We start from the raw sequence: 19396 nt of genomic DNA, 5'->3' as shown, positions 1-19396 counted from the left end.
GAGGGGAGTGTGTGGGGGGCAGCATATATTCGGCCAGTCTCTCTGACCCCCAAGGGTTGGATCTAGGAGGGCTGTACTGCAGCATTTACTTGGCAAACTAAAGTCGCTCAGGACATGGCACGTACTCGGGGGTGGGGAGGGGGGGTGGAAGCGTGTCGCTTACAGAGGCCCCCTGCGCTCTTCCCCACAAAGCGCACAAGGCCTCTGTATATCTCTTACCTTCTCTCCGGCGGCTTCTGGCGACGCTTCCCCATGACGACGCAGAGTCAAATGGCAACGCAAAGCGAAGTCAAATTACGCTGCGGATGCCGAAGAAAAGGTGGGGTGGGAGCAGGTGGGGGGGGGGTTGGGAGCAGGTGGGGGGGGGGGGGTCGCAGACAAAAAAAAGTTTGTGCACCCCTGCTCTACAAGGTAAAAAGATCTTCGTTTGACCCCTTATAGCAGGGATGGCAAACTCCAGGCCTCAAGGGGCACCAACAGGTCAGGTTTTCAGGAGATCCCTGCTTTAGCACAGGTGGCTGTCGTTGACTACACCACCTGTGCTGAAGCAGAGATCTTCTGAAAAACTGACCTGTTGGTGGCCCTTGAGGCCACGCCTGCCTTATAGTACCAGGCGAGACAGGCCTTGTAACATGTTCCCGTGGTGTAGTATAACCGTGTTATGCAGATCCACGTGACGTGGAAATCCTTTATCTGAAATGTTATGATAACGCGGGTCTGGTACACGGACAGCGATCCACGTGCGCTCTCCGTGGAACAGGCAGCGGCGGCGGCGGCGGAGACTCATGTTTGAATATGTGATGTTATTTTACTTTGCCAGATATCGGACAGCCTGGAACGGAGATTTTTAACATGCCGGCCATTACTGGAGCAGGTAAAAGCGCCTCTGTATTAACACTGATGTGTGCACAGCGACAAAACCAGGTCTTGTGGCAAATAAAAAATCAATTTATTGCAACTGCATAAAAAAACGGCAAGAGTACAGCCCTGCGACGCGTTTCGTGCTATGGCACTTTATCAAGGAGTTACCTCATGTTAAAAACAGAAACAATTTATACACAACTCGTAACAGAGAATTTCGCGGCAAAAAAAATTCTTACCCAACATGCAACAGTCCCATGACTGCACCAATCCCGCGAGTCGCGTGTCGAGGAGGGGCGGGACGAAGTCTGGGTAACTAGGACTCTCGGCGGCCGCCCTCTGCCTCGCAACGGAGGCCGCCGTCATCTGAGTCATCGTCATAATTTCTGAGTACTTATCTCAATCATATTATGTCCCCTGTATGATCACCTCTGCGGAGTGTGTGATTCATACAGATTAATGATCTCACTGAACCGAAAGTCATTTCATGATTGGGCCCTAAAAGCCTTTTAAACCCCGGCGCATAGTCCACGTCGTCGCATTGAAACGGTGCTACTGTATGATAGAAGTGTAACGGTGTCATTGTGCTGCATTGTGCGGCATTGTGCGGACGTAAATCCTTTGTTGCCGGCAGCGGAGCGATTAAGGATACAAATGGGATACTTAGCTAGTATTTAACGGTCTGTTCTCAGAGACGGCCCGATAAATTAGTATTTTTTTTTTAATTGCATCAGGCAGAAAAAGTACTTGTGATTTAACACCCAGAGAATATTATCATTTTATATGCACCCCCCCCCTCCCTGTATAGGGGGAGGGGAAATGGAGGTTAGTTTGGGGGGGGGAGGGGGATTGCTCCCTTAAAGGATGATAGAGATTTTGTGAAGTAAACAGCCAGCAGGGGACACACATTTTCGGGGTTGCGGTTAGGGAGTTTGGAAAAGTATAGGGATAATGGGCATCGTTATACCAGATGGTATGTTCATGTACAAAGGTTACGAGTGGGTCGGTATAGTCTCAGCGGTCAGCCGCTCGCTGACCAAGCGCAGTCACAGTTACTGCAGCTCATTAGATGGCAGATGTACGAGGCTGCTCTCTGTCCGTATGGTAACCTTTTTGCTAGCAGAGGTGCCTGCTCTGCTAATACTGCGGTTAACATTCTTCCCACAGTTGCTCAATCTCCTTGCTACAACACCCTCCGTCCCTTCCCCCCCTCCCCTCCGTCCCTTCCCCCCCTCCCCTCCGTCCCTTCCCCCCCCTCCCCTCCATCCCTTCCCCCCCCTCCCCTCCGTCCCTTCCCCCCCCTCCCCTCCTCTCCCCCCCTCCGTCCCTTCCCCAGGGATTTACAGTCATTTAAAGTTGCAATTCCGCCTACGCAGGACCTTATTTATACCTAGAATCTCAGGTTTGTGATTAAACCTGAGGTTACTTTGGGATTCCCAGAGGCGTTCTAACCAAACGGGCAGCAAAAAATCGTTCTCTATTCCCCTCTGTTCAATGTAGCACCGTTTTTAAACCTTATAATAACTGTGGGACCCTTTAAAAATGTTTTGCGATTTCACAGAACCCCGAGCCCACTTATCCATGTACATAAAACCACTACTTCTTTGGCAGGGCTTAGGTCTCTAAATAATGTGTGTGTGTTATATATGTGTATATACAGTATATATTCCAGCCTCTGCAAGTGAATGTGAAATAGTATATTGTGACACAGATTATCTTTGGAGTGCTAAGCAAGCGTGCTTAATCACTTTGCTGCCAGAGCTAAAACATAGGATAAAATGTACGACCCCCACAAAAAAAAATTCTCACTCTTCTCCTTTCTCTCACCCCCCTCTCTCCCCGGCCTGTCTGTTCTCTCTCTCTCCCTCCCCCCCCCCATCCTCCCCACCCTCCCCCCCTCTGCCTCCCTCTCCCAGGACCCCTCAGTTGTAGAAGCCAGTCGGTGCAGGAGAACTCCAGTAGCAACATGGGCTTGGAGGCAATAATTAGGAAGGCACTAATGGGTAAATATGATGAGCAGTGGGAAGATCGCTCAGCCCTCAATGCCAGTGCTTTTAACCCTTTGAATGCCAGCCTGCCCGCTGCTATGCCCATAACCACTGCTGACGGACGGAATGACGACATTCGATCACTGGCAGGTCTGCAGCCTTTTTGTTTCTCACACCTTCGCTCTTTCCTAATGTTTATTGATTTCCCCGGTATCGCCTTATTTTCCTCCCGCCAGCTTTCCGCTTGTGTTCAACTCGCTCAGTCCCAGTAACCAGAGAACAGCGCTGCTGCTTTCTATTCTAAAACACTTACAAAGCCGACGCCTCTCCCGCAAGTGGTCTTTATTCTAATTTTAAAAAAACAACAATCTCTCGGATACACACACACACACACACACACACACACACACACACACACACACTGATATATACACACACACACACTGATATACACACACACACACTGATATACACACACACACACTGATATACACACTGATATACACACACACTGATATACACACACACACTGATATACACACACACACACTGATATACACACACACACACTGATATACACACACACACACTGATATACACACACACACACTGATACACACACACACACACACACTGATACACACACACACACACACACACTGATACACACACACACACACACACACACTGATACACACACACACACACTGATACACACACACACACACTGATACACACACACACACACACTGATACACACACACACACACACTGATACACACACACACACACACTGATACACACACACACACTGATACACACACACACACACACACTGATACACAAACACACACACACTGATACACACACACTGATACACACACACACACTGATACACACACACACACACTGATACACACAAAGCAGAAGGACCAGATACACACATATATATACTGATATACACAGAGCAGATACACATACACATATGTGACTCAAATACAGACACACACACAGAGCAGGCTGACTCAGATACACACATATACACTGATATACACAGAGCAGATACACATACATACATACATACATGTGACTCAGATACACACCCAGAGCAGGCTGACTCAGATACACACATATATACACAGAGGAGATACACATACACACATGAGACTTCGATACACACACATACACTAATACACACAGAGCAGATTCACACATCTGACTCAAATATATACATACACACAGGGAAGACTGACTCAGATACACACACATACTGTTATACAAAGAGTAGACTGACATTCACACTGATACACAAAGAGCAGACTGACTCGGATACACACAGCTTAGACTGATTCAGATACACACAAACACATACACACACAGAACACTGACTCACGTACACACATACACTGATACAAATATAGACAGTCTGCTCTGTGCGTGTGTGAGAATATTTGAGTGTGTATGCGTGTGTATCCTAGTCAGTTTTCTCTCATACACACACACACACACACACACACTGATGTACACAGAGCAGACTGACTGTATCACACACACAGGGCAGGTTTCCTTAGTCCTGGCTCATGGAAGCAGTAAGTACAGAATCGCAGTGTCCTGTCCCCCCCCCCCCCCCCCCCCCTCTCAGAATTTAGGAATCGGTGATTTGCAGGTAGGAAATCTATGACTTTGGTGCAGAAACATCCCAGGTCTCCCCCCTCTGCCTCCCTCTCCCAGGACCCCTCAGTTGTAGAAGCCAGTCGGTGCAGGAGAACTCCAGTAGCAACATGGGCTTGGAGGCAATAATTAGGAAGGCACTAATGGGTAAATATGATGAGCAGTGGGAAGACCTCTCAACCCTCAATGCCAGTGCTTTTAACCCTTTGAATGCCAGCCTGCCCGCTGCTATGCCCATAACCACTGCTGACGGACGGAATGACGACATTCGATCACTGGCAGGTCTGCAGCCTTTTTGTTTCTCACACCTTCGCTCTTTCCTAATGTTTATTGATTTCCCCGGTATCGCCTTATTTTCCTCCCGCCAGCTTTCCGCTTGTGTTCAACTCGCTCAGTCCCAGTAACCAGAGAACAGCGCTGCTGCTTTCTATTCTAAAACACTTACAAAGCCGACGCCTCTCCCGCAAGTGGTCTTTATTCTAATTTAAAAAAAACAACAATCTCTCGGATACACACACACACACACACACACACACACACACACACACACACACACACACACACACACACACACTGATACACACGCACTGATACACACAGAACAGACTGACTCAGATATACACACACACTGATACACAAGCAGACTGACTCGGATACACACATTCATAAATTGATACACACATACAAACACGCAGAGCAGACTGACTCAGATACACACACACATGCACCGATAGACACAGAGCATCAGACTGATTCCTACACATACACATACACACACATACACACACACAGAGCAGCAGACATATTCCTATTCACACACACACACACACAGCAGTAGACTGATTCCTACACACACACACAGCAGTAGACTGATTCCTATACATACAAACACACACGCAGCAGCAGACTGATTCCCATACACACACACGTGCTCAGATACACACACACACACACACATGCTCAGTTACACACACACACACGCTCAGGTACACACACACACACACACGCTCAGTTACACACACACACACACACACACGTGCTCAGTTACACACACACACACACACACACGTGCTCAGTTACACACACACACACACATGCTCAGTTACACACACACATGCTCAGTTACACACACACACGTGCTCAGTTACACACACACACATGCTCAGTTACACACACACACACACACACACGTGCTCAGTTACACACACACATGCTCAGTTACACACACACGTGCTCAGTTACACACACACGTGCTCAGTTACACACACACATGCTCAGTTACACACACACACACACACGTGCTCTGTTACACACACACATGCTCAGTTACACACACACACACGTGCTCAGTTACACACACACATGCTCAGTTACACACACACACGTGCTCTGTTACACACACACATGCTCAGTTACACACACACACACGTGCTCAGTTACACACACACACACACGTGCTCTGTTACACACACACATGCTCAGTTACACACACACACGTGCTCAGACACACAGAGCTGACTGACTCCGATACACAGAGCACGGTGTAGGATATTTGGTCACGCCCGTTCCGCCGCGACCAAATGACCGCCAGTGCTTCACCGCTACTCGCCTTGCCGCTGGGACGCTCAGCCGCCGACAACTTTGCCACTAAGGTAAGTCCCTATATTTAACCCTAACCACTAACACCCTTTAAATCACACCCCTAACCAGTACAACTTACCTTGGAAGCGGCGGAGGTCTCGCGGCGGATCGGCTGCGGTGAAGCGTCCCTCTGCGGACAAATGCCGGTGGTCATATGATCGCGGTGAAACGTCCCCGGACAGAGCAGAGGGGGACACACACGCCACTCAGTCCTGTCTCGCTGGGATTCGTGGCAGTGCCACGTCCCGGTGTCGCACCTGTATGCTATATACACACACTCCCTACATCCTGTCACCTTGGACATCGCTGCAGCAACATCCCAGCGCTTACTACCTGTACTAAACCTGAAACCACTTCAGTAACGGGCTTCCTTAGGCCGCGATTATAGTGGCGGCGGCGCTCGTGCGCACGACGCCGGAACAAATGAATGTACAGCAATGAAGGGTCACAGTGCGCGCTCAAGCGCTACGGGGCGTCCAATAAGAGGAGACAAATCTTCTTCTTGCAGCGCGACGGCCGTGTCACATGAGCGCCTCAGCCAATGAGGGCGAACCGCTCACGTGACGTCATAGCCACGCCTCCCTGTTGCTTCCCGTTCGCCTACTGCATGTTTCACGTGTGATGTCACACGCTCGGTCGCGGGCGCTCGCCGTCACTATAATCGCGGCCTTAGAATGATGTCACACGCTCAGTCGCTCGCGCACGCCGTCACTATAATCGTGGCCTTAGAGTGACGTCACGCTCGGTCGCTCGCGTACGCCGTCACTACAATCGCGGCCTTAGAATGATGTCACACGCTCGGTTTCGCGCACACGCCGTCACTACAATCGCGGCCTTAGAATGATGTCACACGCTCGGTTTCGCGCACACGCCGTCACTACAATCGCGGCCTTAGAATGATGTCACACGGTCACTCGCGCACGCCGTCACTATAATCGCAGCCTTAGAATGTCACACGCTCGGTCGCGCGCATACTCCGTCACTATAATCGCGGCCTTGGAATGACGTCACGCTCGGTCGCGCGCATACGCCGTCACTATAATCGCGGCCTTAGAATGAAGTCACACGCTCGGTCGCGCGCGCGCCGTGACTATAATCGCGGCCTTAGAGTGAAACATGTACTTGAGTGCCCTGTGAGATGTGGGTGTTTTCCTTGGACTTTGGGCTTGGTGAGATCCGTGCTGCTCACACCCTGCTTGGTGAGATCTGTGCTGCTCACACCCTGCTTGGTGAGATCCGTGCTGCTCACACACTGCTTGGTGAGATCCGTGCTGCTCACACACTGCTTGGTGAGATCCGTGCTGCTCACACCCTGCTTGGTGAGATCCGTGCTGCTCACACACTGCTTGGTGAGATCCGTGCTGCTCACACCCTGCTTGGTGAGATCCGTGCTGCTCACACCCTGCTTGGTGAGATCCGTGCTGCTCACACCCTGCTTGGTGAGATCCGTGCTGCTCACACACTGCTTGGTGAGATCCGTGCTGCTCACACCCTGCTTGGTGAGATCCGTGCTGCTCACACACTGCTTGGTGAGATCCGTGCTGCTCACACCCTGCTTGGTGAGATCCGTGCTGCTCACACCCTGCTTGGTGAGATCCGTGCTGCTCACACACTGCTTGGTGAGATCCGTGCTGCTCACACCCTGCTTGGTGAGATCCGTGCTGCTCACACACTGCTTGGTGAGATCCGTGCTGCTCACACCCTGCTTGGTGAGATCCGTGCTGCTCACACCCTGCTTGGTGAGATCTGTGCTGCTCACACCCTGCTTGGTGAGATCCGTGCTGCTCACACCCTGCTTGGTGAGATCCGTGCTGCTCACACACTGCTTGGTGAGATCCGTGCTGCTCACACCCTGCTTGGTGAGATCCGTGCTGCTCACACCCTGCTTGGTGAGATCCGTGCTGCTCACACACTGCTTGGTGAGATCCGTGCTGCTCACACCCTGCTTGGTGAGATCCGTGCTGCTCACACCCTGCTTGGTGAGATCCGTGCTGCTCACACCCTGCTTGGTGAGATCCGTGCTGCTCACACACTGCTTGGTGAGATCCGTGCTGCTCACACCCTGCTTGGTGAGATCCGTGCTGCTCACACCCTGCTTGGTGAGATCCGTGCTGCTCACACACTGCTTGGTGAGATCCGTGCTGCTCACACACTGCTTGGTGAGATCCGTGCTGCTCACACCCTGCTTGGTGAGATCCGTGCTGCTCACACACTGCTTGGTGAGATCCGTGCTGCTCACACCCTGCTTGGTGAGATCCGTGCTGCTCACACCCTGCTTGGTGAGATCCGTGCTGCTCACACCCTGCTTGGTGAGATCCGTGCTGCTCACACACTGCTTGGTGAGATCCGTGCTGCTCACACCCTGCTTGGTGAGATCCGTGCTGCTCACACACTGCTTGGTGAGATCCGTGCTGCTCACACCCTGCTTGGTGAGATCCGTGCTGCTCACACCCTGCTTGGTGAGATCCGTGCTGCTCACACCCTGCTTGGTGAGATCCGTGCTGCTCACACCCTGCTTGGTGAGATCCGTGCTGCTCACACCCTGCTTGGTGAGATCCGTGCTGCTCACACCCTGCTTGGTGAGATCCGTGCTGCTCACACCCTGCTTGGTGAGATCCGTGCTGCTCACACACTGCTTGGTGAGATCCGTGCTGCTCACACCCTGCTTGGTGAGATCTGTGCTGCTCACACCCTGCTTGGTGAGATCCGTGCTGCTCACACCCTGCTTGGTGAGATCCGTGCTGCTCACACCCTGCTTGGTGAGATCCGTGCTGCTCACACCCTGCTTGGTGAGATCCGTGCTGCTCACACCCTGCTTGGTGAGATCCGTGCTGCTCACACCCTGCTTGGTGAGATCCGTGCTGCTCACACACTGCTTGGTGAGATCCGTGCTGCTCACACCCTGCTTGGTGAGATCCGTGCTGCTCACACCCTGCTTGGTGAGATCCGTGCTGCTCACACACTGCTTGGTGAGATCCGTGCTGCTCACACACTGCTTGGTGAGATCCGTGCTGCTCACACCCTGCTTGGTGAGATCCGTGCTGCTCACACACTGCTTGGTGAGATCCGTGCTGCTCACACCCTGCTTGGTGAGATCCGTGCTGCTCACACCCTGCTTGGTGAGATCCGTGCTGCTCACACCCTGCTTGGTGAGATCCGTGCTGCTCACACCCTGCTTGGTGAGATCCGTGCTGCTCACACACTGCTTGGTGAGATCCGTGCTGCTCACACCCTGCTTGGTGAGATCCGTGCTGCTCACACCCTGCTTGGTGAGATCCGTGCTGCTCACACACTGCTTGGTGAGATCCGTGCTGCTCACACCCTGCTTGGTGAGATCCGTGCTGCTCACACCCTGCTTGGTGAGATCCGTGCTGCTCACACACTGCTTGGTGAGATCCGTGCTGCTCACACACTGCTTGGTGAGATCCGTGCTGCTCACACCCTGCTTGGTGAGATCCGTGCTGCTCACACACTGCTTGGTGAGATCCGTGCTGCTCACACCCTGCTTGGTGAGATCCGTGCTGCTCACACCCTGCTTGGTGAGATCCGTGCTGCTCACACCCTGCTTGGTGAGATCCGTGCTGCTCACACACTGCTTGGTGAGATCCGTGCTGCTCACACCCTGCTTGGTGAGATCCGTGCTGCTCACACACTGCTTGGTGAGATCCGTGCTGCTCACACCCTGCTTGGTGAGATCCGTGCTGCTCACACCCTGCTTGGTGAGATCCGTGCTGCTCACACCCTGCTTGGTGAGATCCGTGCTGCTCACACCCTGCTTGGTGAGATCCGTGCTGCTCACACCCTGCTTGGTGAGATCCGTGCTGCTCACACCCTGCTTGGTGAGATCCGTGCTGCTCACACCCTGCTTGGTGAGATCCGTGCTGCTCACACACTGCTTGGTGAGATCCGTGCTGCTCACACCCTGCTTGGTGAGATCTGTGCTGCTCACACCCTGCTTGGTGAGATCCGTGCTGCTCACACCCTGCTTGGTGAGATCCGTGCTGCTCACACCCTGCTTGGTGAGATCCGTGCTGCTCACACCCTGCTTGGTGAGATCCGTGCTGCTCACACCCTGCTTGGTGAGATCCGTGCTGCTTACACACTGCTTGGTGAGATCCGTGCTGCTCACACCCTGCTTGGTGAGATCCGTGCTGCTCACACCCTGCTTGGTGAGATCCGTGCTGCTCACACCCTGCTTGGTTCTTCCTGCTTATCTGGCTAATGATGGCATCGCCATAACGTTATAAAGAATACAAAAAGAAGCTGCAGCCTTTGCGACTGAAAAACACGCATTCAAACAAAATACACTAGGTAAAGATTATAAAAATGCCCCAAAGCTTTTGCGGACCATACAATCATCAGAGGTCGCAGAATCTATTTATAAACGCCAAACACCGGCATTTAACCGGTTAAAAAGGCCATCATTGATTGATCGCCTTTTATTATTATTATTGAAATCCAACCGCTATATGTATATCTAAATCATTTTTTTAAAGCTAGTTTGTAAACCTAGTGAGCAGAGACTTGGGAGGGCTTTGTGTCCCCCTGGCTGCTCTCTGTGTGTGATATCACCATGTGCAGCAGGAGTTTGCACAGGCAGAGCCTCTCGTACCTTGTCTATCCTCTGAAAAGGAGACTAGGAAGCACTATGATTGATAAACAAACACTTCCACTCAGAAGCCCCAGAACAATAAGTTATGCAAACTTCCCAAAGAAACGAGAGCGGACAGATATTTGTTATAAGCATGGTTACATTTGATCAAGGAAAACAAATCGGGTAATTACATTCCTTAGCAAATACTATTTTTAGGTTGGATTAGAAAGTAACGCGTCTCTGCCTAAACACGCATTAAAACGCCACTTTCTGGGTTGGTGTCCAATAACCGGAGGAGAGCTTGTAGTTGGGCTGTCTCCTCGGAAAATCTGTAGATCCTCAAATCAGCGTTTGCTGCGCTGCTCTATAGGGTTCTACGCAGCCTTGTGTGACTAGCGGTTTTCTTTCTTCCCATTGGTTGTAGGCCGGGTGGGGGGAGCAGTGAGCACTATCATGATAAGTTATGTAACCCCTTTGCTGCCATGCATTTCACTGCTGACCCCCAGGGCTTCAACAGGGGTGACCTCTCCGGCGCGTTGCTGGCAGCGAAGGGGTTAAAGGAATGGCGAAACGCGCTCTGCAACGCTCTGGGATGCTTTGTTCTTTCAGGAAGCGGAGGAAAGTCGAAGGGCTCTGGCAGGCAGAGCAGCAGGAAGGCCAAGTCCCCGGCGCCCGGCCAGCCTTCCGGAGAGAGGCCGCCGTCAGCTTCGTCTGTGCACTCAGAGGGGGACTGCAACAGGAAAACCCCCCTAACCAACAGAGTATGGGAGGAGAGGCCGTCCTCAACAGGTGAGGGACAAAGCGCTTGTTCATCAACACGTGTGGGACCAGTCCCAAGTTTAGATTGTAGCCCTGTGTCCGCCTGGGGGGCCGGGACATGTTACAACGTGTTGGGGGTCTTCCCACCGATGGCCCCGATCTCAAAGTATATTTAACCTTCTTCTTTAATCTTCTTTTTATCACATCTGTAATTAAGGTTTGATTCCAGTTGTAATAGCGCTTGATAAACCAGCACGTGCGTTGTGTACAGGTGACCTCACCCATATCTCTGCAAATGTACCGATGGTGCCGGTCCATTAATAAGAATCACTACCTGCAACTCTTCTGTGTTGGTAAATGATAACAGAATTGTGCTGAGGCCCTTACAATTCTGCACCAATACATCCATGAACTTTCAATACGTGAAAACAACCCATGTGCCTAATTTGTGGCTGTTCATATACACCAGGTCTGGCCAATTCCCAGTCCTCCATGGCCACCAGCAAGTCAGGTTTTCAGGATATCCCTGCTTCCGCACAGGTGGCTCTGTCAAAAACTGAGCCACCTGTGCTGAAGCAGAGATATATCCTCAACACCTGACCTCTTGGTGGCCCTTGAGTACTGGATTTGGCTGCCCCTGAAAGACACGCTCGTGAGCTCCTTTCTATATTCTCTTGTGTGTTGGCTAAAGTGCACCAATAAGGGGAATTCGTGGTGTCGCTTGGGTAGAGGGCCTCATTGGTAACATGTTATCAAGCCCACCCTGCTACGGCCACTGTCCTGGTCTGCCACCCCTGGAAACTGACCAGGGCGGTGCCAAAGATTGGCTTACTGAAGCAATGCATTCTGGGGCGCGGCTTTTACCTGACGACGATAGCTTGGGGCTTTGACTTCCAATCGCCACCACGTCCAGGAACACCACAGAATGTGTCGCGGCCCCCCCCCCCCCCCGTACCCTGCGCGCTGCACTCGCACAACTGATCCCCCAGGGACGCACTCACCCTCGCAGATAAATATGAAAAATAAAAAAATAACCGTTATTAGATAAAAGTAAAATAATATCAAGGAGAGCGCTAGTATATTGGAAAACAAATTGTAGTATTAGCTGCGACTGTGTAATACACACACGAGACAGAGTTTACCGACCGGCGGGTTACCGACAGGTAAATTGTACAGCCAGTGGGCATGACGAAGTGCCCAAGCGCTGGTCCAGTTCTGAGCGAGACATTCATCCAGTAACTAACGTTTCACCTTCTTCTCTTCAGGGTCAACACCATTTCCGTACAATCCACTAACCATCAGGCTCCCCACCGGCCTGGCTGCTGCGCCAAGCTCCGCGTCCATTCCACAGAGTAACCCCGGGCCCCCGCAGCGGCCCCGGGACGAAGAGCCCAAACCGCTGCTTTGCTCCCAGTATGAGACGCTCTCGGACAGCGAGTGAAAGTGTATGTGGACAGCCAACCAACAATGGAACTCCGGTCATGATGGAACCCCCTCCCCCTACCAACCCCACCCGCCCACCCACGGCCAATCCGACCGCTTGGAACTAAAGCAGGACATGATTTGCAGCCAATGCGATTTTGCCGCTGGAAAGTCTACAGTCTGAAAAGCCTTAAAACGACTCCCGAGTCTTCACTCAAGAGTCCAGTGTTCCTACAGGCGGTTTCTGGCACGAGACTGCTCAGGAAGGGTAGCAGGTCACAGACCTCGCAGAAGATTGGATCTTTTCGTTCTATACTCAGGGGATATTTCCACCTGGTGCTTGCTACGTTCCATTGGTTTGTTAACAAAAGCTGACTCGTAAGCGTGATAACGTATGTCTGTGTACAATGTATATGTATGTACATGTGTTCATATGCACTTAAGCTATATACACATTCCAGTTTATTGCACACAGAGACCTAGCAGCACAGCTGCATGCACGGTTATTGCAGAACTGTTACCAGCCTTATTAGGACCCAACCAAAGGCCTTTACCTTTGTGTCTCCCCCGAAGCATCAGCCGCAGGGCTGACAGCACTTGATATATTTTCCCTCGTCCTTCACCTCTACTAAAGAATGTTCTGCTGAAGGATTACTGGTGACGTGTGAAATAAAGACAACCTTTTGTGCAAATGCTGCATGTTTTTTCCATGGTTGCTGGTGTACTATACCCATTGTATATAGCATGGCACATGTACCTACACATACACGAACCTTACATAGGCTGCTCCAGTGCAACCGGTGGGGAGGGGCGGTTTGCCTGGCCCCTGCAAATGAACAGGCTGCACTCTTTAATGATGCAGAGTATCTCAGCAGGCCCTTTAGCAGCAAAGAGGATAAGGGAAATAGCTTTTGGACTAGCGCCGCCGCACGCCTCCGCCATCTTTTATTGAAACGGTACCAGCCTGCAAGAAGAGGATTCCCCTCCCGCCTCTGGTGTCCCAACCAGTTCGAGCAGGGGCGGGCAGTTCCAGTCCTCAAGGGCCACCAACAGGTCTGGTTTTAAGGATATCTCTGCTTCAGCACAGGACTGAGCCAACTGTGCTGAAGCAAGGACTGATGGAGCCACCTTTGCTGAAGCAGGGATTTCCTTCAAAATTGACTTGTTGGTGTCCCTTGAGGACTGGAGTTGCCCACCCCTGAGTTGGAGGGTTAATATGAACTGTCTTTCTTTTTTTCTTGAATTAACCATTTTTATATAAATAAAATACACTGGCAAATTTGGGCGCAAAAGAAATATATATCAAGAGTTCTGAACAAAAATGTGCGATTTCCGATGTAGTTACGCAGGAGACGGGGCGCGGGAGGTGCTTATTAGCGTGTCCTCACCGCATTACCTGCACTTTATGTATTAATGTGTGCGTTTGCAGCTCCCGCCCGTGTCGGTAAAGAATACTGCAGGTGGCAGAGTTCTGCCTGGGTAGAACCGCTGCCCTCTCTAACCTGTCTGAGCGTTACCCGGGTGATTGAGTTAGCAGTGATCTCTGGGGCAACAGGGTATGTTTTTGATACTGATGTTACCTGCAAATGAAACCCCTTTGTGGTGAAGGCATTACTAAATAATGTTCATTGTCCTATCCCAGAGGCTCCAGTCCTCAAGCCCCCCTAACAGGTGAGGTTTTCAGGATATCCCTCAGTCTTTGATGGAGCCCCTGATTGAGCCACCTGTGCTGAAGCTGGGATATCCTGACTACGTCACCTGTTAGGGTGGGGGGAGGGCTTGAGGAATGGAGTTGGGCCCCCCTGTGGTATAGGAAGTGTACATTCCTTTGCATTTCTGCCCAAGTTATTTTGGGGTTCAGAATGTATTCGCTTTGCAGTCACACGCCAGAATATCGTCCCTCCGATAATGTGCCTCGGGTCAGTAAGCAGCAGCGGTTTCTTTCCTGATTTGCTATACGCCGGGAGTTTTCCGTGTCAGAGGAAATCTAGAACGGTTGAAGGATCACGAGGGCATATTTAAGAAGTGCTCCTTTTAATTGTACAAGTCACTGTACCAGTCTTTGTTAGATGTCAGCAGAGCCTTACCTTACATGACATTAGAGCGTGCTTTATAGAAGGAAGCTGCAGCATATAGCAGAGCAAAGATCCCGTACCTAAAATGAGTGGCGTTATCACCCTCCTATCTGACAGTGGTCGGCCTTATACTAGTGAGGGATTGTGGTTACTTTATTGTCTGAAAACAGCCTTTTAAATGTACCCCCAAAATATAACATGTTTAAGGATCTGTACAAAAAGAAATACTGTATAATACCCCTTTATTTAACGTTTGTACCTGGGAGTCCACATGTAGGAAACACACACACAGCCAATTCTTCTGGGACCAGCCCTTTGCTAGTCCAGTAAAGGGTTCTGATTCCGAGACCATTTGTTGAGAACGTGCTCTCTTTGCTGCTTTGGAATGCCCCCTCCCAGCACTGAAGGGGTTAAACCGAAACGAGCTGAAACCCGGTCCTTTATTTCACTGATTTAAATAAAGATCATGGAAACACTACATAGTCACATAGCAAACATTCCTGTGAGTGGTGGCGACTCCTGACGCTGTGCAGAGAATCAAGCGGTTGCTGCTTCTGCATTTTCTTAGAATTACTTATTGCGGGGCCTGCAGTATTATAAACCAGGACGCGATCTCCCCCCTCTGCCCTTGTGCTCACATTTGGGGAGGGGGGGGGGGAGCCTAATGACTGTTACTGATGCTGGTTAGTTCTGACACCGTCACTGTTAGAAGCAGCCAGAGTTTTTGGCAACGTTTAGCCTTAATTCCTAAGTTTCCATGAATGTTGTTTAATGCCAAATGAGTTAAGATCGGTCTCTGTCTTGTGCGGTATCATTAATTGTGGTGTGAAGTACGTGGGACGGACAGCGCATGCATCGTGGGGAATCCGTAGGACGGTGCATACAGCATTTAGTTAGACTCGTCCTCTCACTGCTAATGAAACTCTCTTTAGGACCCTTCTCTAATATTCTGTGACGCCTCTTCCACCAGCTAGAGAAGGTTGTAGCCTCATTAGTTGGAATGAAGTTAAGCTCTTCCCCAGCGCTGCGAAGCCGTTTCACAGCAAATTGGAAGAGGAATTAGGTCATTCCCCAAGAAATAATTAGACACATGGATTTTACCACCTTATTGGCACACGTTTATGGCTCAGTGATGCATTCGGGGGGAAAACATTTTGGACCTTGCAGGCGATGCACGTCGGCTAGTAAAGAAGGTAACATTTGCCAAAATATTTGTTCGGCAATTCAAGTTCGGCCTAATCACGCATCTGTTGTTTTTTTTTACTTCTATTGGGGAGAGCTGCTACTGGATATGTAACTGTGACAAGCAACACACACAAGAGTGGTACTGTGCTACATGATGGAAATGTACAATCATTATAAACATGATGGTCAAGCTCACGCGACACTACCTTAAAAAAAAAAATATATATATATATATAGCAAATGGAAATATTACTGTGCTCATTTGCATGTCTTAAATATATATATTATAAGAGCAGGAAGAGCGGAAGCCTTTAAAAAAAGAGTCTATTTTATGTAAGATGCGGTAGTTTAGGTTTCTAAATAAAGTAGTTGTACTTTTTACCGCCCTCTAACATTAGCGTTCTTCAATGCGCACGCTGGCATGAGGGGCGGCCGCCTATTCCGGGGGTTCAGCAACGGAGTTGTCTGGGGTTATTTGATCGGTGCATATAACCTATACATTAATGCAGGGGCGGCCAACTCAGTCCTCAAGAGCTACCAACGGGTCAGGTTTTCAGGATATCCCAGCTTCAGCACAGGTGGCTCAGTCTTTGAGCCACCTGTGCTGAAGCGGGGATATCCAGAATACCTGACTTGTTGGTAGCTCTTGATGACTGGCGTTGGCCGCCCCTGCATTAAGGTTTGCAGTGCCAAGCCTAACATTTTGCATTATTTACTAAATCGAGTAATTATCTTTGTGATAGATACTACGACCAAGCGAACGAGTTGAACAGAACACGGGTTATATATGGCTGGCTGTAGGTTCCTCGTGAAATACACGGACTACCGATGTCCCATGCACAGGCGTGTGTCAAGTATTGACACGCTACTTACCCCATTAACATGTAACCGAGACTTCAGTTATTAAGCGTCATTAACTTGATAAGAGTGTAAAAGGAATGCATTAAATCATTATCCTAATCTGTCACCTTTCTTACTCGTAGCAAAACCCATTTCATTTGCATATTTATTTCCTGGAAACGGGAAAAGCTAATACACACTTTTGTTGCCCGCTAAACCAAAACGCAGGTAATATTTGCGGTATTTCCCTCCTCCTTCCACGCAAAGTGGATTTCGGGGCAGGAAAGTTCACTGCTCAATCGCAGAGCCAACACGGAGTAATGGGATCGGGTTTTCCAGGTGCAATTTCACTTCTGCAGCCCAAAAAACAGGTTGTCCTTTTTAACCCTTTCTTGCTTGATGGGCATTTACTGGACTGTCAAGGGGGGGGGGGGGGAGCATAATCTCTCCGGAGAGTAGTGTAATCCCTGTGTCCTACATCACACACCCTAGTGTAATAACACAAGTGTGCTGCCTGCTACAGTTTGACCAATCATTATTGTGTGTGCAATTAAGAGTTTAAAGTTGGTTAACTTGGTAATATGTACAGACAAAAAAAAATCAGATATAGGAAAATGTATCGTTTTGAACTGTGCAAATGCAGAAAGTGACTGTACAGGGACTGCGTCTGCGTCACGTCCCGCGTGTGCGGCGCTGTTTTGAACTGAAATGTATGATATCGCGGCCTGTAAATAGAACAGTTGTACATATTTAATGCAGCTTGCTGTAGGTTTGTTTTTTCTTCTACTGAAGGTGAAATTTTTGTTCACTGTTATTTTAAAGCAACGCGCCCACCGCCTCGCAGGGGGACAGTGTGACAACGCGCCCGCCGCCTCGCAGGGGGACAGTGTGACAACGCGCCCGCCGCCTCGCAGGGGGACAGTGTGACAACGCTGCCTAACTGTTTAAATAAAAAAAAAAAAAGCTTATTGCCAGCAAAGCGGAACTTGTCTGTTTGATTCCTTACGCCACGGGCGCTCAACTCCAAGTCCTCAACCTCCCCCCTCAACAGGTCTGGTTTTCAGGATACCTCAGCTTCAGCAAAGGTGGCTCAATCTGAGCCACCTGTGCTGAAGCAGGGATATCATGAAAACGTGACCTGTTTGGGGGGGCGGGGGCTTGAGGACTGGTTGAGCGCCCCTGCCTTACGCCATTATAACGTACGATGGGGAACCATGTATTCTAACCCCTTCTCTGCCAAAGTGTCCGGCCAACACATTGCAAGCTGTTCTGGTAAAGGGGTTAAGCGCACACGACCACCCCACTCACTCACGCCCTACATCTCTCTCAAATGTGCGTGCAACCATTCTGCCCCACATGATATTTCATACAAAAATAAGATTTGTGTCTTTACCTCCAACTGACTTAAATTGGGATGGCGGCACTTTGATCAGGGAGAAAGTAGGCAGCCAGGCTGCAGTTTACCTACTTCTCTGCGAGTCTCCCCCATAAGCAGGGAGTGGGCTGAACCAAAGCGATTACACTGATGAACGTTTAAATGCACATGTTGTGGGGGCACTTCTGAAACTCATCACAGCGACAGCTACAGAGAGAATGAGTATTATGCTTCACCTCCTATATTTCAGGGAATCCTTACTAGTCTAGGACCACGTACACTGTTCTCATGTGCTTGCATTTATGCCTTACATTTTCTACATCACATTAGAAGCCAAACGATGACATCTGCGCTATGTACATTAATGGCGCTATGTACATTAAAGACATACAATCGGAATGTAAACGAGGTTTCTGAGATTCCCGTTATTGGGTGTAATAACCTGATGATGTCAAAGGAAAGCATGAAGTCAGATCCCTGTGTTACCTTTCTTAAGCTGAGCTTATAGTCGGGGCGATTGCAATAGCGCGACAAGCACAAATTGCTAATCCCTATGCGGCCGCCCATAGTCTTGTCAAGCGCGGTCGCGTGAGCAGTTCAGCCAATGAGGGCGAACTAGCTTTGTGAGGCGTCTGCCACGCCTCCCCAATCTCCTGCAGCCAAGATCACACATCGCTGGGGTGAGAGGTGCCCGTGATGAGCTGCCACAGATGCCTATAATCGTGGCCTTACTCGTGGCAAGGCATACTTTCATTTGAATATTTTCTGGAAACGTGAATATTTGTGCTCAAATACGCCCTGGCTTTAATTCCACGCACTGCGCGACGCTGCCCCACGCACTGCGACGCTGCCCCACGCACACTGCGCGACGCTGCCCCACGCACACTGCGCGACGCTGCCCCACGCACACTGCGACGCTGCCCCACGCACACTGCGACGCTGCCCCACGCACACTGCGACGCTGCCCCACGCACACTGCGACGCT

The 19396-nt window shown here is 50.3% G+C and overlaps 1 protein-coding gene across 1 annotated transcript in view; it reads left to right on the top strand.

Moving 5' to 3' along the window:
• The window catches only part of NCOR2 (nuclear receptor corepressor 2), a 274837-nt gene extending 256822 nt beyond the window's left edge, over positions 1–18015 (top strand). Inside the window, exons 35-39 of the mRNA XM_075569217.1 lie at positions 821–874; positions 2778–2999; positions 4581–4802; positions 11365–11544; positions 12780–18015. Coding sequence (XP_075425332.1) covers positions 821–874; positions 2778–2999; positions 4581–4802; positions 11365–11544; positions 12780–12955 — 854 coding nt within the window. The 3' untranslated portion in view covers positions 12956–18015. The remainder of the gene's footprint in view (positions 1–820; positions 875–2777; positions 3000–4580; positions 4803–11364; positions 11545–12779) is intronic.
• The last annotated feature ends 1381 nt before the right edge of the window (positions 18016–19396 follow it).

The sequence above is a fragment of the Ascaphus truei genome, chromosome 13, assembly GCF_040206685.1.
Source record: "Ascaphus truei isolate aAscTru1 chromosome 13, aAscTru1.hap1, whole genome shotgun sequence".
NCBI classification, from domain to species: Eukaryota; Metazoa; Chordata; class Amphibia; order Anura; family Ascaphidae; genus Ascaphus; species Ascaphus truei.
The sequence above is the reverse complement of the archived record's forward strand: the minus strand, read 5'-3'. Positions and strand labels throughout refer to the sequence as shown.